General features: G+C 49.0%; 2 protein-coding genes across 8 annotated transcripts in view; one reads left to right on the top strand and one right to left on the bottom strand.

Annotated features, from left to right (window-relative positions):
• PCID2 (PCI domain containing 2) overlaps nt 1-4,820 on the bottom strand; it is a 37,744-nt gene extending 32,924 nt beyond the window's left edge. For 2 of the 3 annotated variants that reach the window (XM_009192272.3, XM_009192271.3), the window contains exon 1: nt 4,704-4,820. In XM_009192272.3, the coding sequence (XP_009190536.1) occupies nt 4,704-4,739 (36 nt within the window). In that variant the 5' untranslated portion in view covers nt 4,740-4,820. The remainder of the gene's footprint in view (nt 1-4,703) is intronic. The other variant, NM_001168978.1, reaches the window with a different exon arrangement.
• The window catches only part of CUL4A (cullin 4A), a 58,826-nt gene continuing 38,563 nt past the window's right edge, over nt 4,164-24,426 (top strand). For 2 of the 5 annotated variants that reach the window (XM_003914090.4, XM_021929821.2), the window contains exons 1-3: nt 5,600-5,890; nt 6,087-6,202; nt 16,150-16,253. In XM_003914090.4, coding sequence (XP_003914139.2) covers nt 5,743-5,890; nt 6,087-6,202; nt 16,150-16,253 — 368 coding nt within the window. In that variant the 5' untranslated portion in view covers nt 5,600-5,742. Of the gene's footprint in view, nt 4,713-5,599; nt 5,891-6,086; nt 6,203-7,694; nt 7,851-16,149; nt 16,254-16,285; nt 17,517-24,426 lie in introns of those variants that run through there. The other 3 variants (XM_017951441.3, XM_017951440.3, XM_009192274.3) reach the window with 3 other exon arrangements.

The raw sequence follows: 24,426 nt of genomic DNA on the forward strand, positions 1-24,426 counted from the left end.
CTTTTGCCTGTGACCTCCCCGGGTGGTCCCTGCACATATGCAGGGTGATGTCACCACATCCTCAACTCCACTTGGCCACACCCACCTGGGCTGCACCCACTGTCCCAGGTGTGACCTGACTAGAGGAGGGCTCAGTGCCACAGGGCCTTGAGTCCAAGGAGGGCCCCAGCTTGCTTGGTAGGCATGAATGTGTCCCAAGGGTGGTCCTATCAATGCCCCTGCCTCAATGACTAAATTGTGAGAAGGCTGGGGGTGTGAAGAGGAAAAGCAGGGATGGCAACAGACAGTACCAGCAAGCACTAAAAGTGCGACTGGCACCACAGTGGACGCAGGACCCCTAGCAGCCCAGCCACCTGGCCAATTCTTAACATCTCATGCTGCAGAGCCTTTAGCCCTCAACGGGACCACATAACCAGACTCCAAGTGAGCACCTTCTGAGCGGCACCCCCAGACCTGGCTCACCAGGGGATGCTCCCTGGCTCTGGCCCCAGGAAGACTTTCTTGTGGCTGCTACATGCCCCACACACCCACCAGTCTGGTCCACAGCGGGCACCATCTACTCCTGGAATTCGAAACTCTTTTAAAAATTCAAAATCGTTACAGGTCATGAATCTCTGAAGTCACTTCTGAACAGTCAAACTTTCCAATTCCATAAACTCTTGAAAGGCAATATGAAGAACTATTCAAGATTAAGGAGTAAAGTATGTAACTCAAAGCTGATTTCCTAAATAAAGGTGTTCACTACACCTGTAAAAAGGAGAGGTGTTCTTGGCAAAAGGAACATAATGAAGAAAATCTTTGGGACAAGAAAGATCATGGGGTGCCACAAGAAGATAACACGCCGCACCCCGCAGGATGGCCATAATAAAAAGAATGGAAAAAACAAGTGTGGACAAGGAAGTGAAGACATTGTAACCCTCATACATTGCTGGTGAAAATGTTAAATGATGCAGCTAGCTGCTTTGGCATTTCTTCAAGAAGTTAAACACAGAATTATCATATGACTCAGCAATTCCACTCTTAGGTATATGCCAAAAAGAAAACAAAACATGTGCACGAATGTTCACAGCAGCAGCACAATAGCCAAAAAGAGGAAACAACCGAAGTGGTCCATCAACTGACGAACGGATAAACAAAATATTCCATACGGTGGAATATCATTAGCCATGAAAAGGAATGACACACTGATACACGCTCCAACACAGATGAGCCCTGAAAACACAATGTAAGTAAAAGACACATAAAAGTCACATCCTGAAATCACCACAATCAGCAAATCCATACAGACCGAAAGTAGATTAGCGGTTGATTGGCTTGGGGAGGCAGGAACGGGGAGTGACTGCTTAATGCTTACGACGTTTCCATTTGGGGTGACAAAAAAATTCTGGATAATGGTGATGGTTGTGCAATATTGTGAATGTACTTAATTGTGTACTTTAAAATGGTTAAATGGTAAATTTAAGTTATGAGTACTTCGGCGGGGGCCACGGTACATTCAGCACAAGTGAAATAAACCTTTAGACTGGTGACGCCAAGTTAACAGGTAAACAGACCAGATGATGTGCTAAAACCATCTGGAACTTTCCCTAGAGGAAACAGAGTCAATCAAGTTTTAGTAACAGAGGCAGATGCTCAACTCTTCTTCAATAAAATACCAGAACTATCATTTACTAAGCAAATGCATTTACTGTGTATTCATGGTCTTTTTTTCTCAAAACTTTCGCGAACCCTGTTTAGAGATGGAGAGTCACAGAAGTCGATAGGAGAAGTAACCGAAGGATGATAACTTGTCATCGTCCCAGAATTAGTAAAAATGCCAGGATTTCGGCTGAAGTCTTATTGTCTTTGAAGTCTATGCCCTCTTTGCTATGTTTCCCTTGGAAAGGGCAAAGTAAAGGAAACCATCAACCAGTACCTGCAGCCGGTGGGTCCTGGCTGGGGAGCATGTGGCAACAGATAAAGAAGGGATGGATTTGAGAGACTTCAGAGATACATCCAGTTAGGTAAAGAACTAAAGGAGGAGTCAATGATTTCCCCCAACTTCCTAGCTTTGATGAATGTGCAAATGACGGTTTTATTCCCAAAGAGATACAGTTACATTGGCATCTATGTTCCTATACAACAAATCAAACATGCTGTGTTACCGTGTGCAACAGGCTGCTGTTCTCTATCAAAGAGGCACCTATTTTTAAAAAATATTCAAGAATCTGTTAATACGGCCGGGCGCAGTGGCTCACTCCTGTAATCCCAGCACTTTGGGAGGCCGAGGCGGGCGGATCACGAGGTCAGGAGATTGAGACCATCCTGGCTAACACGGTGAAACCCTGTCTCTACTAAAAAAATACAAAAAATTAGCTGGGCGTGGTGGCGGGTGCCTGTAGTCCCAGCTACTCGGGAGGCTGAGGCAGGAGAATGGCGTGAACCCGGGAGGCGGAGCTTGCAGTGTGCCCAGATTGCGCCACTGCACTCCAGTCTGGAGGACAGAGCCAAACTCTGTCTCAAAAAAAAAAAAAAAAAAAATCTGTTAATACATAAAACCTAGGTAACATGCCAGTCCAACCAGAAATACTTTTATACATCAAAATTAGGAGGAAGTGGACTTTTCCTGTCTCACGTTAGTGGCTACACTGCCCTTTGTGGAGACGTAGGCATGCACATCTCTATAGAGGTCCATCCTGGGCCCAGCCCCTGTCCACTCTCTACTTGTTCCCTGGGTCACCCCTTCTCAGTCTTTCCCAACATGTGTATATCAAGGAGTCTCAGATTTGTATCTTTAACCCAAATCTGTCTGTTTAAACTTCAGCTTACACACATAGAGTAGAAGCTCGCTTACCAGTCTCACTTTAACTGACTTGAATTGGAATTATGACTCTCTCCAAACCCTTCCTGAAATACACGAGCTGATGCCCAAGGCATGATGAGGACTTCCAGCAAGTAGGCTTCACTCTAATACATTGCAAGCTTTTGCCAGCTTAGTTGTATGTGTTCTCATATCCAGATGTGTTTGTTCTCAAATCCATTTTTGCTAGCTGAACCTGTTACGGTAGTTATGTACTTTTAAGGTCATCAATGAAATATGAATGCAAAAGGAAGCAGTTGTTTCTCTATAAGCTAAGTTGCAAGTTTTTAAAAGGCTCACTTGAGTTTCTTAAAAAAAAAAAGGTGTGGGGGAAAAATTGTAAAAGATTAAGAAAATTCTAAAGATAATCGTATCAAAGTGGTTCTTAAATGCCTATATCCTTAACTTTAAATAAACTTATATTGGAAAATGTTAACTCTGCAAAGATTAGGCCAAAACAGACATAGCCTAAAGAAAAGGCCTTGGGCCTACATCCAGATTGGCAAGTATCAAACTAGAGGTAAGCGGTTAAAAAAAAAAATTGGCAAGTGAATGTATACTTTCATGTTTTAAGTTAAAAGCATATATCCATCTTTTCGTGATTCCTGTTTTAACCAGTTTTCTCAATTAACCAAGCACCTGCTGGTCCCAATGATGTCAGACTTTTCGGCTGTCAAGTTCGTATCTTTTTTTGTTGTTGTTGTTGTTGTTTTTTTGAGACGGAGTCTCGCTCTGTCGCCCAGGCTGCAGTGCAGTGACCGGATCGCAGCTCACTGCAAGCTCCGCCTCCCGGGTTTACGCCATTCTCCTGCCTCAGCCTCCCGAGTAGCTGGGACTACAGGCGCCCGCCACCTCGCCCGGCTAGTTTTTTTTCGTATTTTCAGTAGAGACGGGGTTTCACCGTGTTAGCCAGGATGGTCTTGATCTCCTGACCTCGTGATCCGCCCGTCTCGGCCTCCCAAAGTGCTGGGATTACAGGCTTGAGCCACCGCGCCCGGCCCAAGTTCGTATCTTTACCTAGTTGTCAACAGATACCTCAAACTCAACATGCCCAAAACTTAATTTATTTCTCCCTCCAAATCCACTCTATTCATCTTTTTCCCAGACTACAAACCTGGGAATCATTCTTAACTCCTCGGTGTCCCTCAGCCCACCCATTCTTATTCACCACGTCCTGGTAATGTTTCCTTCAAATATTTTAAAAATCCATTCCCTATTTTTCCTATTCCTGTTACCACAGTGCTGGTTCTGAGGACAGGCATAGTTAAGTGGAAAGAATATGCGCTTTGAAGCCTGTAAGGCTGTTGAACAACACCCGTCAGACGCATCTACCGAGCGATATGAAGTGTGCATTGTGCTTGGAGAGTGAAGGGCATTAAAACACAGCGAAGACCAGGGGCACCAGCCCGGCCTGCAACACGGCCACAGCCTCGCGCTTACCCCTCCATCGCCTCCTGGAGTCCCCGAAGTCATCCCGCATCCTGCTGGGAAGCAGCGTCCACCCGACACAGCACCGCCCACACCGGGCCCTTGGCGCGGCTCGCAGGCCCTTCGGGCCCCCTGGGGGCGCGGCCACACACGCCAGCAAATGAGGGCAGTGACCTGGAGCCCCCGCGTCTACTTACACCGCTACAACTCCGCGATCCACGCACACCGCCCGGCCCCCACGGCGGCCCTGCAGGGGAGCCCCGGCCGCCGCTGTTCGGCCTTTCAGTCGGCTCGCGCCGCTGCCCGCCGGGGACCCGGACAGAGGACAGGGGGCGAGGCGCGAAAGGAAGACGCCTGAGGGTCCAAGGCAGGAGGGGACACACGGAACACGCCGAGGGCCAACCACACCGCCGCGCGCTCCCCGGCTAGGACCCACCTGCTGCAGGTACTGGTTGATGGTAATGTGTGCCATGGCAGCGCCGCCGAGCACAGAGCGCCACCCCCTACACCCCAAGCGGGCCAGCTGGCGTCACTTCCGGCCCTCGGTCCGTCTGGGTCCCGGAGCCCCCGACCCCGTCGCCTGTGCGCAGGCTGGTTCCGGAGGGAGAATCCGGGGACCGGCTCGGCGACACGCTCGGGCTAAGGGGTCCCGGGGTCTTTCTGTCGGGCCCCCGTCCTCTCAGCCGGGACGCCAGCGGCTCTGATTATGTGTTCGGGCCGGCCCGGGCTGAGGGGTTTGGGGTCCAGTGGCGAGAACAGCCCCACTGCTAAACTGCCTTTCACTGCGCTGTCCCCTCGACTGCCCCTTGTGAAAACGAGGCCGCGGATCACGCTCCGCGCCGGGCTGGGCCAGGGCCTCGGGACGCGCGCGCCCGAGAGGGGGTGGAAGGGAGGGACATGGCGCGCGCTCCCGAGCTCTCATAAGGTGCCTCCGCCGCGCGCTCCCGAGCCTTCAGAAGTTGGGGCACGTCCTGGCGCGCACCCCCGAGCCCTCGAGGTGGTCTCACGCCCCGGGTGGGGGTGCCGAACCCTCAGGAGGAGCGCTCCCTGGGGCCCTCAGGAGGGGGTCCCGGCTCCCGAGCCCCTCAGGAGGGGGCCCCCGGCACGCACCCCCGAGCCAGGGCGGGGTACCCAGAGCCCCGGGGGTGTCCCGGTGCGCCCCCCGGAACCGGGGCTGTCCCGATCCCTCGGGGGCGGGGGTGGGGGTCCCGGCGCGCGCCCTCGAGCCAGGAATGGGTGTCCGAAGCTCTTAGGGGGGGTCCGATCCCTCAGGAGGGGTTCCCAGCGCGCGCCCCTAAGCGCTCAGCAGTAGCCGGGCGCGGCGGCGGTTGGACTCGGGCACGCGGGCGGGGCGGGGCGGGGCGGGGCGGGGCGCGCGAGAAGGACGGGGCGGAGGCCGCGCGGACCGGGGCGGGCGGAGCGGAGCTGGGCGGGCGGCGGCGCTCGGGGCGGGGCGCGGCGGTTCCGGCCCAGCCATGGCGGACGAGGCCCCGCGGAAGGGCAGCTTCTCGGCGCTCGTGGGCCGCACCAACGGCCTCACCAAGCCCGCGGCCCTGGCCGCCGCGCCCGCCAAGCCGGGGGGCGCGGGCGGCTCCAAGAAGCTGGTCATCAAGAACTTCCGAGGTGGGTGCGGCGGCCGGGTCGAGGGCCGGGCGACCCCAGCGGGGGCCCCACGAGACCCCGCCCGCCCTGGGGGGAAGGCCGGAGATCCGTACGGGCCTCTTGAGCGCGGGCGCTGGGGCGCCGGCCGGGTCGGGGGTGGCGACGCGGGGCGCTTCGCGGCGCGCCCTGAGCCGCCCGCTCTCTCTCCGCCCTGCAGACAGACCCCGGCTGCCCGACAACTACACGCAAGACACGTGGCGGAAGCTGCACGAGGCGGTGCGGGCCGTGCAGAGCAGCACCTCCATCAGGTACAACCTCGAGGAGCTCTACCAGGTGAGGCGGCGGCCGAGGCTGGGGGCGCCGCTCCTGCCCCGCGTGACGCAGACGCGGCCGGGCGGCCGCTCCGGGTGCCTCGCAGGCTCTCGCCGGGGAGCGGAAAGGCAGGGCGTTTGCCTCCACTGCAGGGCCGGGAGCCCCAGAGGCAACAAGTGGTTTTGTTTATTGCCGTGGTGGAATTTTTGTTTTCAGGCTTAAGCTGCTTAGAACGATTCTTAAAGTTATCCCATTACCGAAGAGAAGGAGGTGTGTTTCTAGGAGCCACGTGACTCGTATTTTGCAAGTATACAGCAAATTATTTCTCTCGTTGTAAATAAAACTGTTAGTACTGTGTCACTTGCCACAGTAATAGAAGGGTTTTTTCTCTGTTGTGTTTTGTGATTAATGGTTGCCTTTAAGATACTCAGATTTTGCAAAACTTCAAAATTCCAAAACAGTGGTTTTCTTCTCTGTTTTGTGATCAGTGGTTGCCTTTAAGATATTCAGATTTTGTAGCGTTTAATTCAAAGTGATGGTGTTCCATTTATAAAGTAACAAAAAATGGCTAAAAGTGCATTTTACCATACTTGGATATTTTATTTACATGCGGATGTTTTTTTCTGGCATCGTCTTTTTGTAAAACAACGTTCATTAAGTAGTCTGATATCTACATTTTGGGTCACGATGTGTCATACAATTATTTCTATTAAAATACTTGAATTTAAAAAATTCTTTTCTGGATATGCAAGTGACTGCATTGTAAAAATTATAAAAAATATATAAAAGAAGACTTCAATCACCTATACTCCTACCACCCAAAGAAAACTGTTGACAGTTTGGTGTACATACATCCATTCTTTGTCTGAAGTGCAAGTGAATTATGTTTTCTTATCAGCTTTGAGATACAGTCTACATATAATGTGCACTCCAAGAAGTTTTAACAGATGTATATATACAGTTATGTAACCAGCACCACGGTCAAGATAGACTCTTTCTTGGTAGAATGGTAGAATATTTTTACCACCCCCGAAATTGCCATGACCACTTTTGCAATCAGCCCTCTCCCCTGACTCCTAACCCTTGACAGTCCCCCATTTGCTTTCTGTCACTATATTTTGTCATTTCCAGAACGTTATCTAAATGCAGTCATCTATTTTGTAGTGTCTGGCTTCATTCACTTAGGACAGTGCTTTCGAGATTCATGCGCACGCAATGTGATGGTAACTTGTTTATTACCCCGTAGAATGGGCATACCACAGTTATTTTCTCCATTCATCAGTTAATGGACATTTGGGTGTCCATGTTTGGGGTTTTATATTTGTTTCTTTGAGATGGAGTTTCACTCTTGTCACCCCAGGCTGGAGTGCAGTGGCGCGATCTTGGCTCACTGCAACCTCGCAGATTGAAGCGATTCCCCTGCCTCAGCCTCCCGAGTAGCTGAGACTACAGGCACCCGCCACCACACCTGGCTAATTTTTGTATTTTCACCATGTTGGTCAGGCTGGTCTCAAACTCCTGAGCTCAGGTGATCCGCCTGCCTTGGCCTCTCAAAGTGTTGGGATTACAGACGGGAGCCCCTGCGCCGGCCTTGGGTTGTTTTAAATAAAGCTGCTGTGAACATCTGTGAATGACCCTTTGTTTGGACATACATTCTTATTCCTCTCAGGTAAGTTCTGCTTACTTCTTTATCTAGAAGTAAGTTCTCAAGGGTCATATGGAAAATATATGTTTACCTTTTTATGAAATTTCTTGTTTTTCACAGTGGCTGCCCCTTTTGTGCCTCTCCCAGCAGTGTATGGGAGTTCCAGTTCCAGTCCGCCACCAGCATGTGGTGTCCTCAGTCTGTAATTTTAGCTGCGCTAGTGGGTGTGTGGTGGAGTGTCGTTGTGGTTTTAGTTTGCATTTCCCTCTGATGTGAAGCATCTTCATATTTACTTGCCATTCTGTGTATCTTTTTAGATGAAGTGTCTATTTAAATATTTTGCTCATTTTTGTTGTGTTGGTTATTTTCTTACTATTGAGTATTTGAGTTTATTAAGTATTCTGGATACAAGTCCTATATCAGATATTTGCCTTACAAATACTTTCTCCCTAGTCTTCAACTTGTCTTTTGATTCTCTTAACTGTGCCATTTGAAGAGTAATAGTTTTAAGTTTTCAGGTCACATGTATCAGTTTGTTCTTCTATGGACTGTACTTTTAGTATCCAAGAAATCTTGCCTAATCTAAGGTCACAAAGTTTTCTCTTATATTTTCTTCCAGACATTTTAGAGTTTTAGATTTTACATTTAGGTCTATGATCTATGTAGAGTGAATTTTTATATATATTGTGAAATATAAATCTAGAGTCAGAGCAGTGGCTCATGCCTGTAATCCCAGCACTTTGGGAGGCCAAGGCGGGTGGATCACCTGAGCACTCAGGAGTTTGAGACTAGCCTGGCCAACATGGTGAAACCCCATCTCTACTAAAAATACAAAAAATTAGCCAGGCATGGTGGCAGGCGCCTGGAATCCCAGCTACTCGGGAGGCTGAGGCCAGAGAATCACTTGAACCCGGGAGGCAGAAGTTGCAGTGAGCCGAGGTTGTGCCACTGCACTCCAGCCTGAGCAACAGAATGAGACTCCATCTCAAAAAATAAACAAACAAACAAAAAATCTAGAGTCAGTATTTTCCCTGCAAATGTCCAGTTATTCAGCCTCTTTTCCCCTACTGAATTGCCTTTGTTCCTTTGTCAGAAACCATGCAGGAGTAGGTGGAGTGAGGTGTGAAATCGGGGTGTGTTGGCTCCCCAACCTCATACATTTGCACAGGTTTCTGGCTATTCTTGGTCCCTTGTGTTTCCATGTGAATTTCAGAATCAGCCAATTTGTATAAGAAAGTGTGCTAAGATTTTGATTGATAGTATATAGAATCTATAGATCAATGTAGGAGAATTAATTTCTTAACAATATTGACAGGCTGGGCTCAGTGGCTCACACCTGTAATCCCAGCACTTTGGGAGGCCTAGGTGGCCTGATCACTTGAGCCCAGGAGTTCGAGACTAGCCTAGGCAACATGGTGAAACCCCATCTCTACAAAAAATGTAAAAATTAGCCTAGTGGGGTGTTGCACGCCTGTAGTCCCAGCTACTCACTCAGGGCCCCCTCACTACAGCCTGGAAGCTCTCCATGCAGGAAACTGAGCAGTTGGAGCCTATTTGCCTCCCATCTTTCTGAGATTCACTGTCTCTCATAGCCCAGTGCTCAGTGCTTCAAAAACTGTTACTTCATATATTTTGTCTGATTTTGTGGTTATTTCAGGCAGAAAGTTAATACAGTTCTTGTACTGCGTCTTGACTAGAAACAAGAGTCCCACCTGAACTCTCAGAGGTCTTTGGTTTAATAAAATATTACACCTTACAGCTAAAGCTTCTTACTACTTTTTTCCTGGAGATTTGGCTGTCTGATATCTGCTGCCTCATTGTTTTTACTTAAAATGGTGGAATTATACTTTGCAACACCTTGTACACAGTGATGTGTCTTATAAAACAATCACTGTACATATTATGAACAATGTTTGCAGGTGCTTTAGGTGTCTGTCTTGAAACCCTGAGAACTAGGAATGCTTACCCCAAAATGACAGTCACTGGTTCCTCTTTGGAATGAGACATCGCAAATTCCAGGGGCATCTCTGGAGGTGCTGCCCCACCAGGGGACATGTGGAATCAGTTGATTCCCTTACCTGTGGGCATGTGCAGCTGGTCATCTCTCCACACACAGGTGGGCTTCTGGCCTCTCACAGAGTCTGAAGCATGAGCTGCCTCAGATCTGTTGGAAGCAAGTGGGATAGAAATCTAAGAAAAGCAAATGTGAAATTACTGATGTCTGATCAAGCAGGCAATACATTTGACTTGGTATTTCAAAATAAAGTCTAAGTTTTTGTATAGGTGGGGTGGTGTATATGTTGCCAAAGAATCTTATGTGAAAGGACCAATTCTCACCCAAGTTTGAAAGTTTTTGTTTCGTGTTTGGTTTTTGGTTTTGCTCAGTCTCCCTTTACCTCTAAATCCCTTAGGAGTCCTGTTGCTTACACTGTGTGGACCTCAGCTGACCTGTTGTTTCTCTGTTTGTTACTTTGTTTTTTTTGTTTTTTTGTTTTGAGATGGAGTCTTGCTCTGTCGCCCAGGCTGGAGTGCAGTGGCCAGATCTCAGCTCACTGCAAGCTTCGCCTCCCGGATTTACGCCATTCTCCTGCCTCAGCCTCCTGAGTAACTGGGACTACAGGCGCCTGCCACCTCGCCCGGCTAGTTTTTTGTAATTTTTAGTGGAGACGGGGTTTCACCGTATTAGCCAGGATGGTCTCGATCTCCTGACCTCGTGATCTGCCCGTCTCGGCCTCCCAAAGTGCTGGGATTACAGGCGTGAGCCACCACGCCCAGCCTGTTACTTTGTTTTTATCATTTTCCTCCTGTAATGTGTAGAGGAGAATGTTAGGAAGGCATAGATCTTTTCTGTTTAACCACCTGAATTTAGGTCTGTAATAACTAACTCCCTGAAGAAAGTATATCTTCTGTGTCTTGTGTCTCTATGTTTTAGTCCTACTTTTTGATAAATGAGACAACAGAAAACTGAAGACTGCATTTCAAGAAAAGTTTCAAGAAGGGCGGTGTGGTGGCTCAAGCCTGTAATCAGCGGGGAGGAGGCGAGAGGCGGGTGGATCCACTGAGGTCAGGGTCCGAGACCATCCTAGCTGCTTTCTGAGGTGAAACCGTCTCTACTAAAATACAAGCTCTTGGTGTGAGCGCCTGTAGTCTAGCCGGGAGGCTGAGGCGGGAGAAGTGAACCGGGAGGCCAGACTTACCGTGGGCGAGATCCGGCCACTGCCTCCAGCCCTGGGCGACCAGAGAGGCCGGGCTTCCGTCTCAAAAAGGTTTTCAAGAGAAAGGCTATGTTTTTTGATTTAGAACTGGTGTTTTTGTTTGTTGTTGCACAAACACTAACCTCTCAGGCCTTTAAAGAGGGAGGTGTGGCCTCCCTGCGTTGTCAGGTCTGCTTGGGAACTGCACTGGACAAACCCAGTCCTCCCATGCTGTACCCAAAGTGCTGGGAGTTCCCAGTGGCGAACCACTGCGCCCTGGCTGCCAAGCTCTGAGGAAAGCCAGGCTGTCTTTCTTGAGTCACAGAGTAGTTGTCTCCGTGACATGTTGATAGCAGGTGATAATGGTCAGTGAAGGGGAGCGGTTAATCCTTCGTATTAGGTGGCATCCTTCCCTCACACCCAAGCTGCAGACCCAGTGTAGGGATGGGACCCCCACAGCTACGCAGGTCTCATCCTGTGTGGCTGTGAAGATGCTAAATGTGACTAATAAGGTTACCATCCCGCATGTGACTGTGGAGGTCGCTGTGTGACTATGGAGATCTCGTCCCGTGTGGCTGTGGATGTCTCTCCTGTGTGACTGTGGAGGTCTCATCCGACTGGCTGTGGAGGTCTCGTCTGTGTGACCGTGGAGGTCGCTGTGTGACTATGGAGGTCTCGTCCTGTGTGGCTGTGGAGGTCTCTGTGTGACTGTGAGTCCCGTCTGTTGCGTGGAGGTATTCAGACCAATGACTATGGGGGAGTCTTGTCCTGGCCAATGGCTGTGGAGTCTCTGTGGCTGTGAGTCGTCTGGCCAGGCTGTGGGTCAATACCAAGTCTGTGACTATGGAGGAATCTCCGTCTGGCCGGCTGGCTGGAGATGCCATGACTATGGGGTCTCGTCCATGTGGCTGTGAATCCAATGCCAGATGCAATAGCCAGCCCAGAGCTGTGGAGGTCTGCTGTCCTGACTGGCTGTGGACATCTCATCTGTGTGACTGTGGAGGTCACTGTGTGACTATGGCGATCTCATCCCGTGTGGCTGTGGATGTCGTCTGTGTGACTGTGGAGGTCTCGTCTGTGTGACCGTGGAGGTCGCTGTGTGACTATGGAGGTCGTCCTGTGTGGCTGTGGCTGTGTGGAAGTCGTCTATTAGCTGACTGTGGAGGAATGCTGTGACTGTGGAGATGCACCGTCTGTGGCCTGACTGTGGAGATGCCAAGATGCAGCCAAGAGGTCGCTGTGTGACTGTGGAGGTCGTCTGGCCAGCCCGACACAATGGGAATTTAGCTGTTGGCTGTGGAGTCTGGAGTCTGTGGGCTTCAATGGAGAGTCCAAAGCTGTGTAGCTGACTATGTGGAGTCCTCGTCCTGTGTGGCTGTGGAGGTCGCTGTGTGACTGTGGAGGTCTCGTCTGTGTGACTGTGGAGGTCGCTGTGTGACTGTGGAGGTCTCGTCTGTGTGACTGTGGAGGTCGCTGTATGACTATGGAGGTCGCATCCTGTGTGGCTGTGGACATCTTGTCTATGTGGCTGTGGAGGTTGCTCTGTGACTGGAGGTCTCGTCGTGTGTGACTGTGGATATCTCGTCCGTGTGACTGTGGAGATCACTGTGTGACTGGGAATACCAAGATCCAGTGGCTGTGGGGTCTCTGTGTGTGACTGTGGAGTCTCTGTGTGACAGAGTCTCATCTGTGTGCTATAGAATTGCAGCTGTGTGATTGTAGGTCACCGTCTGTGTGGCGTGGAGAGTCTGTGTGACTACGGTCTGACCCAGTGGCTGTGGGTCTTGCCTGTGTGGCTGTGGGGGTCTCTGTGTGACTATGGAGGTCTCTGTGTGACTATGGAGGTCACGCCCCATGTGGCTGTAGGGAATATACAGCTGACTATGGGAATGCACCCGTCACAGCCAGCCAGCTATGGAGATACTCTGTGTGTGGGTCCCGCGCCCCATGTAGCAGCTGTGGGGAGGTCTCTGTGTGTGACTATGGGAATGCACCAAATGCAATGGCCAGCTATGGAGGGAATACTCTGTGTGACTATGGAGAGTCCTTGCTGTGTCTTCAATGAGGTCTCACCTATTAGCTGGCTGACTATGGAGGTCACGCCCCATGTGGCTGTGGAGGTCTCTGTGTGACTATAGAGGTCATGTCCCACAGCTCCGTGGACTTCCTTGTTCTGTCTTCCACACCTGAGAGCAGGGATTGCCCTTATCCGCAGTGAGCATTTTGTTTAAGTAGCAGTGAGTTCACTCCAGGCAATGCTTTGACACTATAAATAGACGTGTATTTGACATTCACACACGTGTCTGTTGAGCTAATACAGACAATCATTTGACAAACCTGCTGGTTAGGAAGTAGCTGTGATGTGAGGAGAGACAGTGCTGGGTGAAGATATACATCAAGTTTCCTCGCTTGGCTGTTTATACGGGGAAAGCATCTTGATACTAGTAGGATAGAATGCAAATGATACTTCTCCACCTCCGATCATTGGATTACATTCCTTTTCCCTGGGGTGAATCTTTAAAATACGAATGAGTGCACCAACATGAAGCACACAGTACCATCTGATTAGTTGCTTTATGCATCCAGAAAGGGTATTTCTAAATCTCAAAATATGATTGAGTGTCAAAAATCTATTTTGGGGAGGGGCAACTCCTATGCTGTGCTGCTTCTATAACAGCACAAAAAAGTCTTCCAGTATATTCCTGCCAGCAAGGAGTTGGCAGGGCGGGGAGAAACAAAGGCTGTCGCCTTTCCAGTGATGAGTGCCTGTAATATGAAGCCGGGAGTCCTGACTCAGCACCTACAGCAAACCTGGGTTACCCAGGGCTTGCTACTTGTTTTGAGAGGCTCCTAAATTCTTAGTTTTAAAAACAAAGTAAATTGCAATATGACTCATATGAATAGTAAATATGCACCAAATAGGACACAGAGGAGGCAGAGTGGGTTATAAAATATTCAGTCATTTGCCACAACTAGGAAGAGATGGTTTTAAGGATATTGGTTCTTGGTTTAGGAATTAAAACATCCAGAAAATGGTCATAAGTTACTGTTTTATGAAGGATATGCACCACTAAGCTTATCTTGATTTTTGCTGAAGAAAATACATTTTCTTCATGTGTTATATAAAAAACTTGCTTTGTAATAATTATGTTTGTGGGATTCACTAATGTTTAACTACTAGAGCAAAACCTTTGTTGTAAAGTTCTCTTGGTTGTTTGAGGAGACAAAAGGGTGGCAGACCTTTGACCAAATTATGAAGACATGGAATTCAAAGGGATGGAATTGAAGAGTTTGAGAAAGGAGTTGAAGTAAATACAGAATGTGGGTAGGAATTCCCTATTTTCTATAGTAAGACAAAATGTAGGGGAAAGTTTGTATTTCTTTGTTATTATGCTGATAATAAGCTTGCTAGAAAATAGGATTATAATTATTAAAAAAGAGATTATAATTATTCCACATCCTCTTTTGGTCTTTATAAATATGCATGTATTTTATATGGTAGTAATCACTGTACTTTGGTTGACGTGTAGCAGCTCTCCGATATTTAGTATTGGAATTGTTAATACTTGTAAGTATTAGTAAAATGAATAGCTCTATAACTTTAGTTTACCTTTTTTTCTAGGGGAATATTGTATCCGAATTAAATTCAGAGTATTTATCTAAAGTGTTTTTATTCTGTTTTTGAACCCCACATTGGTTCAAAACTTGTTAGAAAAACCACATTTCTGTTTATAATATTTCATATTTGAATTGAATGAGTTTAAGTTTTTGTACATAAGATTGGAAAGGAATTTTTTTTTTTTTTTGAGACAGAGTCTTGCTCTGTCACCCAAGATGGAGTGCAGTGTCACAATCTTGACTCACTGCAACCTCTGCCTCCTGAGTTCAAGCGATTCTCCTGCCTCAGCCTCCTGAGTAGCTGGGATTACAGGTATGCATCACCACGCCTGGCTAATTTTTGTATTTTTAGTAGAGACGGGGTTTCACCATGTTGGTCAGGCTGGTCTCGAACTCCTGACCTTGTGAGCCACTGTGCCTGGCTAGGAAATTTCATTAGAACTGGTAAGAATGTACAAGCATTGTTTCTTTGAGGTGGGTAAAAATATTGTGAGAAAAATTTTTCTGCCTCAAAAAATGGTGTCAGCTGGGCGGGGTGGCTCACACCCGTAATCCCAGCTCTGTGGGGGGCCGAGACAGGCAAATCACCTGAGGTCAGGCATTTGAGACCAGCCTGGCCAACATGGTGAAACCCTTCCTCTACTGAAAATACAAAAATTACCCGGGTGTGGTGGCGAGCACGTATAATCCCAGCTACTCGGGAGGCTGAGGCAGGAGAATCGCTTGAACCCAGGAGGTGGAGGTTGCAGTGAGCCAAGATCCTGCCATTGTACTCCAGTCTGGGCAACAGAACAAGACTCCAACTCAAAAAAAAAAGATTTCTTATTTTACTAGGGTTGTTCATAGAAAAAAAAAAGTTTCTTAAGAAAAAAACTGAAGTGAATTACACATCTAGCCTACAGAAAAATAAATAGGAAACAATGTAGTCTGGCCAGTGTCACCTAGAAGGGGCTCAGTTTGGACCGAATCACTGCCCTGGGGAGCGTGAGGGGAACTGGAGCCCCAGCCTGTTGTTCTCCTTCCTGAAGGGAAGGTGGTCACTGAGGGAAAAGGTTTTCTTGGTTCTCTAGCCCTGATTTCACTTTGTAATCATCAAGGTGAACTTAAACACACACACACTGCATTGACCCCCACCTCAGACTGAGGAATCGGAGCACCCAGAAACAAGCCTGTGAGGATGAAACCTGTGGTGGAGTCCCCAGTGACTGGGCGCCGTAGACGCTCAGGAGTGGCGGGGGCCAGCCGCCTGGGAGCCGAGTCCAGCAGGTGCAACGTGCCCACATTAACTGTTGTTACCTACCCCCATGCCAACTGTGACTGGACTGCAGTGTTCCAACGAGAAGTGCCCTAAACTTAGCCATAATAAATAATTTATTTGTAGATTCCGGAAGTACTGGGGTAGGGTGTGGGGTGCCTTTTTGTTATGATTACAGCTGTATTAACAACAGGGTTGTTTTGTGAACCAATCTGTTGTTCATACTGAAGAATTGATATACCCCTTTTGTTCGCAGGCTGTGGAAAATCTCTGTTCTCACAAAGTCTCCCCAATGCTGTACAAGCAACTACGTCAGGCCTGTGAAGACCACGTCCAGGCACAGATCCTTCCGTTTAGAGAATATCCTTTTTTTGGTTCATAAAGTTTCTATTCATTAAGTCTTTCAAAACTGAACATTATTATGATAAAGAACTAATGAGTATCCTTAATATTAAAGCAATAGATCTTAAAGTTCTCTTTTATTTTGTGACTCAGAATGGTAGGTTTTTAAGCGAAATTTACCTTCAATTGTTTTGCTGATCTGAATTAAAGGGAAGCCATGCTCACTTATTGGGTATGGTTGAGTGTTTAGGAAACGTTCTGAAAAGTGTCTTAAAAGTTCGAGTATCCTTTATTCTAATAAACACCGTCTGCATTGGCTTTCTGTGATAGGCAGCAAAGTCCCATCAACTTGGCAACGTACAGAGACACCCGCTTATCAGCTCACAGCTGTGTCTGTCAGGAGGCCAGGCGGGATTCAGTGGATTCTGTGCTCAGTCTCATGGACAAAGTCAAGGTGTCAGCCAGGCTGCGGCCTCACCTGAGGTCTTTGCTAGCACGGGCAGGCAGTCGGTGGAAGGCAGGTGGTTGGCGGAAGGCAGGCAGTCGGCGGAAGGCAGTTCCTGTGGTTGTGGGACTGAGGGCCCTGGGGCCTTCTGTCCTGTGTTGCTCGGTGTCGCTCTCAGCTCCACATGCACAAGTCCTTGCCTGACTCTTTTCTGCTTCTAGACCAGCAGGAGAATCTGCCTATCTGACCTGCTGAGATGGGGCCTTATGTGAGGTAACCTGTGACCCAGTCAGAGAATTGTGACCTTCGTATTCACAGGCTCCTTCACAGTGCATGTAAAGCATCCTGCACGTGGGGACAGGCAGGAGCATCTCAGAATTCTGCTGCCACACCAGCTGTGACTTAGATGTCTACAGGGGAGTTTCTGGGCTCCTTGGCATCCTATAGAAAATTCTGTAATCTGGACTCAATCTCATTCCCTAACCTCCTCCCATTACTGTAGCTATCCATGTGTCTCATTGGGTAGAAATTAGAAAGTAGAGTTTATAATTGCAGAAAATCTACTTGTGGCTGTACTTTTCTAGGCCTCCGTTTCTTCATATGTAAAATTAGGTGGTTTGTGTTTGCTTACTTCTAAGTGTTCTTCTAATTCAGGGAAACTTCTGCTCCCCTGTGTCCCTGATCTTGGGAAACTAAACCGTTCTGAGTTCATTGGAAGGACCCTCAGGGAAGCTGCAGCAGTTGGTGCTGCTGAAGCTGAAGCACGTGACAGGGAAGCTGAAATGCAGGGTGAGAGGCCTCTGTTCAGACAGTCTCCACAGCGCCCCCCACAGGCGGTGAGTGAGGTCAGTTCCAGCTCTGTGGTGCCGGCTTCTGTAAATACGCCCTGCAGTGTTTTCCAGCAAAGCCCTTTCCTAAAGATCATGAGGTTGTTCAAGAGATGAGTGACCACACACAACCTTTTGGAACCTGGCCAAAGTACACCTTATCTCAGGAGGCGCCTGTGAGGGCGCACGGAAGCAGGCCCCGCCCCAGTGCCACCGCTCAGCAGTGCGCTTCCAGGAACCCATGTTCCGGATGTTTCCATCCAAAAAGTGGCCTGACTCCTAGGCTTGGGGGAGGTCTTTAGCAGATGCCCAAGCCTTCTCCCAAAGACTTAGGCATTTGTGAGAGTCAGTAGGCGATAATTGTTCCTACCCTAGTTGCAGTCCCCATTTACTTGAAAACTACTATTTGATTACCTGATCAAATGATCCTTCTGCCAGTTACTCCTACTCTGTGGGTTGACTAATGTGCCATCAGTTCACTCACTGCACAAGCACTTGCTTTCTACCTGCTGCACTGGCACCGCCAAATGGAAAGCGACCGCCGTGCCCGATTTCTACCCTCCAAGAAGTCGCAGGCCTATGGGAGAGGCAGGGGAATTACTGTACTTCCCTGGCGCGGTGGCAAAATTAGGATTACAAAAATTATCATTTGGTTCCTTAAAGGCGAAAGAGGAAAATGCTACCATATTAAGTGCCCTTATTAGTCATGAGATATCTTGAGTCGAGAACTGTGCCAGCCAGGCCAGGAATGGTGGCATGTGAAGCAACTGGGGCAGAGCCTCCCAGAGGAGACCCTTCCGAAGGATGGGGAGGATCCCCCCTCCTGTGGATGCGGCACCGGAAGGTGAAGGGTGCTCTGGAAACCCCGAGCAGCGGGGCACAGCTAGAACTCTAGAGAAGCCGTGGCCCTTAGGCTGTGCTGCTAAGTTGCAGATTGAATTTGAATCTTTGTGGTTACTATCAAGGAGTTGAACTTCAGTCTGTGAGTATCCCAGAGTCCTCACAGGTTTTTTAAGCAAGAAACCAGAATTAGATTGTTCACGGAGGTCACTCTGGCAGAGTGATGAGATAAGTTTGCATATAGACCAGCACACCACAGCCTTTCATTGGGTCGGCACATGTTTTTAAGTATCTGTCATGTGCTAGGTATAATGCCAGGCCCTGGGAAAATAATCTGAGCAGAATGGGATTCTGTCCCTTTGGTGCTTAAACCCAAATGGAGGTGGCAGAAGCATCAGGATAAGCATTTACGCAGTGCTGTGATAAGGGGTTTTTTTGTGTGTGAGACGGAGTCTTGCTCTGTCACCCAGGCTGGAGAGCAGTGGCACGATCTCGGCTCACTGCACTTCCACCTCCTGGCTTCAAGCCATTCTCCTGCTTCGGCCTCCCCAGTAGCTGGGATTACAGGTGCCCACCACCACGCCCAGCTAATTTTTGTATTTTCAGTAGAGACAGGGTTTCACCACGTTGGCCACAAACTCCTGACCTCGTGATCCACCCGCCTCAGCCTCCCAAAGTGCTGGGATTACAGGTGTGAGCTACCGCGCCCGGCCTGTGATAAGGGTTTTCAAAGGTTCAGATAAGCTCCTGGCACCTAAAGAAGGAGCAGCCAGCGCACCTGGGTAGGGGAGCATTGCAGGGGCGAAGTGATGTCTGGGCCAAGTCCTAAAGGATGGATGAGGAAGTGGCAGGCACTGTGGGATGCCAAGGTGGCACAGGCCGGGGAGCAGCATGGGCAGCCCTGGCACTGAGGAAGCTTACTGGGCGGAAGAGCCAGGTATGCTGCTGGATGTGGGAGAGTTGACCACTGACAGGATCCCTAGAGGGAAAAACGAGGGGAAGGTGGATGCTGAATTGTGGAGGAACCTTTGTTGAACCAAGCAGTGGTTCACACCACGGTGGTTTGACTGGGCAGCAAAACCACGGAGTGGAATGGCAGCATCCTGCCAGCAAACCTGTTACAGTTCAGAGGAAAAGGATCTGACCGCTGTGGAAGGATCAACCAGACACGGATTGAGGCAGGGAGGGTCTGTCTTGGTCACGTTGTTTTGGAAGGAGGTGAGGAGTCACTCAGGTAGAGATGCCTGTTGTGCATTTGGGGCTGGAGACACAGATCCAGTGGATCCAGATACGGATGAGATGCCCAGGAAAAATGAGCAGAGTGGCCAGATGCAGTGGCTCACGCCTCTATTCTCAGCACTGCATTTTGGGAGGCCAAGGCAGGAGGGTCAGTTGAGCCCAAGAGCTCCAGAGCAGCCTCGACGACAATTAGTCGGGTGTGTGGTTCACACCTGTGGTCCCAGCTACCCTGGAGGCTGAGGTGGGAGGATTGCTTGAGCCCAGGAGGCCGAGGCTGCAGTGAGCTGAGATTGCACCACTGCACTCCAGCCTGAGCAACAGAGCAAGACCCCCATCTCTAAAAAGAAAAAGAGCAGAGCCATCAGAGGAGGTGGCTGAGGGCTGGTGTCAGGGAGGTGAGAGGACAGTCACCTTGTGGGAATCGAGGGGCAAGTTTAATATGGCAACTGGCTTAGTGGCTGATAAGTAGAGTCTGAAGGGATGATGAGACCAGGAAGTGGCAGGTTCTGTGATGAAGGCTTTTAGGCTACATTCGTACATTAACCTAGTAAAGGTAGGTGAGTGTTTCTGTCCAACTCAGCACTGTGCCCTGGGGACCAGGGACAGGCGTGAATGGCAAGGGTCCTGCTCTCAAAGAGCTTGTTTCTGCTGGAAGAGAGTTCTGACCCAGCCCAGTCTCATGGCGAAATGTTAATCTGATGGCAGATGATACCGTGCAGCAGGGAGTATTCCAAGGTCTGCATATTCAGATTTCCTTTGCCTCTGGGATATTCCAGTACTTCAAGTAACTCTGCTTTCTAAGATTTAAGTAACGTGTTGTTGTTTTGAGACTGGAGTTTCACTCTTAATTGCCCAGGCTGGAGTGCAATGGCGCAATCTTGGCTCACCGCAACCTCCACTTCCTGGGTTCAAGCGATTCTCCTGCCTCAGCCTCCCAAGTAGCTGGGATTACAGGAATGTGCCACCATGCCTGGCTAATTTTGTATTTTCAGTAGACATGGAGTTTCTCCACGTTGGTCAGGCTGGTTTCGAACTCCCAATCTTGAGTTATCTGCCGGCCTCGGCCTCAGCCTCCCAAAGTGTTGGGATTACAGGCGTGAGCCACCACGCCCGGCCAGATTTAAGTAATGTTATGTGCCGATTATATTTTGATTGTATGCTGATATTAGATTATAGATGAAGCCCATCAGATGCACAGGTAGAAAGAGGGCTTTTGTGGAATTGAGTCATTCACTACAATTGAGTCATTCACTACCATCTTCTTCGTTTACCATGTCCATTTTCTTGTCTCACGTGTTTGATAAATTCTGCACTTAGCTGTCCCTTTCAAAATAGATACCTGCCCTTGGTGACGTCCCTTCCCCAAAATAAAGGCCTTTTGTACCCATGCACTCATACACACTCTCAGCCAGAGGCAGCTGCTACAGAACCCACACCACATGCTGCTGCAGGACCACGTGCCACCCAGCCAGGCTGCATGGGCCCCAGGAGCTCTTCAAAAATGTCAGGCCAACTGTCCTCAGAATCTAATCTGTAGATAACAGTAGATGAAACTCATGTTTTCCTTCCCCTGGTTCACCTTGACAGCATTGCAGCTCTGGTCAGCCGCAGAATGCCAGGCAGTGGTGGACCCCGTGAGAGCAGTGTAGCCAGCAGAAGGGAGGGGCACAGGAGTGAGCAGGGAGCCTTGGCTGTTGGGGAAGTCGCAGAGCTCCAGTTGCCTCTTGAGCGTGCCTTTATGATCCGCACTGGCGACAGCATGCTTTGTCTTTCCTTAGAAAGACTTTGTGCCTGTTCTCACTTGACCAGATACTGTGTATGGAGCACTTGCTGGCAGTAGGCCAAGCTCTGCACATTCATAAATCGCTTTGTCTCACAGCACCCTGAGCTGTAGGTACCTTTGTTGGCCATATTTTCTAGATGAAGAGACGAAAGCCCAAGAGAACCCTGTTAGTGCTCGGCCAGATCAAAGGAGGCAAAACAGCACGCCTGCCTTCATGAGCTGTGTGGATGAATGAGGGTCGGCCTAGGGCTGTCCTCTGGTGGTCTGTCTGTGGGTAGAGGCAGCAGGTGGGCCTTGTTCCTGGAACTGCAGAAGCAGACAACCAAGCATAGAAAATGCATGTGTCCCTCTTCTGCCCCAACAGAAGCATCGTCTTTTGCTTTCTTTTTCTTTTTCTTTTTCATTACAGATATGATAGGTAGGTTTTTCCTATGGTGTAAGCATTTCTGCTGTTGGATGTTGTTTGCTGTTTGAAGACCTGCCTAACTCATCTCAGTAGGCTGTATAAATCCTTTAACGAAGATTGGCCCTTTTCTGTAATGAGAAAAAATATGGTTGCTGAAGAACCTATCTCGAGAATACACTATTGACAGACTCTCACTCTATCTATATGTCTCACGTCCTAGAATTACTTGCACAGCATTGTGACTATTTGTTATATCCTAGAATCTGGAATTGATTTTGATGTTTAGAAGACCAGAGCTTACTTAGTAAATGCCACGCTGTGATTTTAGCTTACCATTTTGTACTTTTTTCTGTGGGAAATAACAAAAAAAATTTTGATCGAGGATCTATATTGATTTTACAGAGCTATTTTAGAGAAAGTATTTCTCATTTAATGAGCACTTTACGTTGGACTTTCCATCTTAACAAGACACTGCCCCATGTGGAACTCTATCTTCACAACACCTGAGCTGCCCAGTGGTGTCAGATTGACTGGCGTCAGTTTAACCCCATTAAGTTTAAAGGATCTGTGCACCCTCATCCAGAAACAAAGCTACGCCTTCGGCTGGCGTGACCTGCCTGCCAGCAGAGACTTGCGGGGAGGTCCAGGCCACAGCTCTCATTCAGCTCCTGGAGTTAGAGCTGCAGGATGGCTGTTGGGGCTCCTTGAAGCCTGTCCAAATGTACTTGGGACAGATTTTTTTGTTTGTTTTTTCCAGACTGTTTCTGTAGATTCCTATATAATGAGCCATTACAATTTTGAGCAATTTTAAAAGAGTACTTCCAGAGGAACCTGTTAACCATTCAGCCATTAGGTCTTTGCTGTAACTGTCTATTTTTAATTTTCTGGCAGTGCTCTCTGAGAATTCAGCAAAGCCCCAAGAGAAAATAGAGTAAGCTGTCTTAGGCCCCTGTAGCTGTGGTCACAGCACTTCCTGGTGTGACAAGGATTCAGGACCCCCGGGAGCCCCTTGGCTGTCCTCAGCACCGTCTGTTCCTCCTCAGGCTCTGCCTGGCACCCTACCCTCCCTGGCACTCTTTCCTTGTCAGGCCACTCTTTGCCACCCTGAGACTCCAGCTCCTGTCTGATTTGCGCACCCTGCTTGACTGATGTGTTTTTCCTCCTCTCTGTGTGTGAGGGTGTTGTCACCGCCTCACGTCGGCTCTGAGTGTGTAGTGTCTCGCTGCATGGCAGAAACAGACCTGGAGAAGTCCTTTGGCTTGGCCAGTATCGTGTTGCTGACAGGTGGTGGATCAAGGGTTAAACGTAGGAAGTCCATGTTCTGTCCACTTTGACAAGCTATTTTGTACATTTAATCCATACAAGGGAACAATACCTGCACCACAAGGTTTAGGAGATTTTCAGTGAGAGTGGACGTGAAGAGTGTTTCGTAAACAATAAAGCAGTTTATAGTCATTTATGATTCTCAGCTTTGCATGAACCTGAGGGATGCCAGGCCACTTGCTCTAGGAGCCCATATTCTGGTTTCTTTGTCCTAAACTACTTTTTGGGCGTTTTCCTAAAAATATACATTCTAAGAGTCAAGGTAGGCCCGGCGTGGTGGCTCATGCCTGTAATCCCAGCACTTTGGGAGGCCAAGGCAGGTGGATCATGAGGTCAGGAGATCGAGACCATCCTGGCTAACACGGTGAAACCCCGTCTCTATTAAAAATACAAAAAATTAGCCGGGCGCAGTGGTGGGCGCCTGTAGTCCAGCTACTCAGGAGGCTGAGGCAGGAGAATGGCATAAACCTGGGAAGCAGAGCTTGCAGTGAGCCAAGATCATGCCACTGCACTCCAGCCTGGGCGACAGAGCGAGATTCCGTCTCAAAAAAAAAAAGAGTCAGGGTAACAGTGTTCCTAATTTGATGCGTGGATGAGAGTTCATGTCAGTTTTCATTGAGGCCGAAAGTTAAACCTGAGCCATTTTCCTGTCCGGCTGCACATTGTGACAGGCTGGGCACACTGACTCACACCTGTAATCCTGGCACTTTGGGAGACTGAGACAGGAGGATTAACTAAGACCACGCTTTCAAGACCAGCCTAGGAATATAGTGAGGTGCCGTCTCTTTTAATTTTTAAAAAATAGTCCTTGTGGCTGACTCTTAACATGCCAGTCCCCATCTCCAGGAGCCCCCGTGGGAATATATTCAGTGGCTGCCTTTTGTGAAGTGGGGCCTTTTGTCCGGCCACCTAGCCCCAGGGCACTTGTGGCCTGGGCGTGTTTCTGCCAGCAGGGACTTGAAAGTGTCTGGCAGTGAAGGAAGCAGAGAATGAGGGAGGCTGGAAAGGGAGCGGGGGCCGTGGGAAGAGAAAGCGGCGCCGGCAGGCTGAGTGCACATCGGTGATGAGATAACGGAGATCCATGATTGAACTTCTGGTGTGTCTTAGCCCACTGGGGCTGCTGTGATGAAACACCGTAGACTGACTCATCAGCAGCAGGAGTCTGTTGCTCACAGCTCTGGAGGCTGGAGGCCCAGGGTCGAGGCACTGGCAGATTCCATATCTGGTGGGGCCCTGCTTCCTGGTTGATAGCCAGCACCTTCCCACTGCATCCTTGTGTGGTGGAAGAGGCAGGGGAGCTCTCTGGGGTCTCTTTCATAACCCCATTC

Source organism: Papio anubis, chromosome 15 (assembly GCF_008728515.1).
Source record: "Papio anubis isolate 15944 chromosome 15, Panubis1.0, whole genome shotgun sequence".
Taxonomy (NCBI): domain Eukaryota; kingdom Metazoa; phylum Chordata; class Mammalia; order Primates; family Cercopithecidae; genus Papio; species Papio anubis.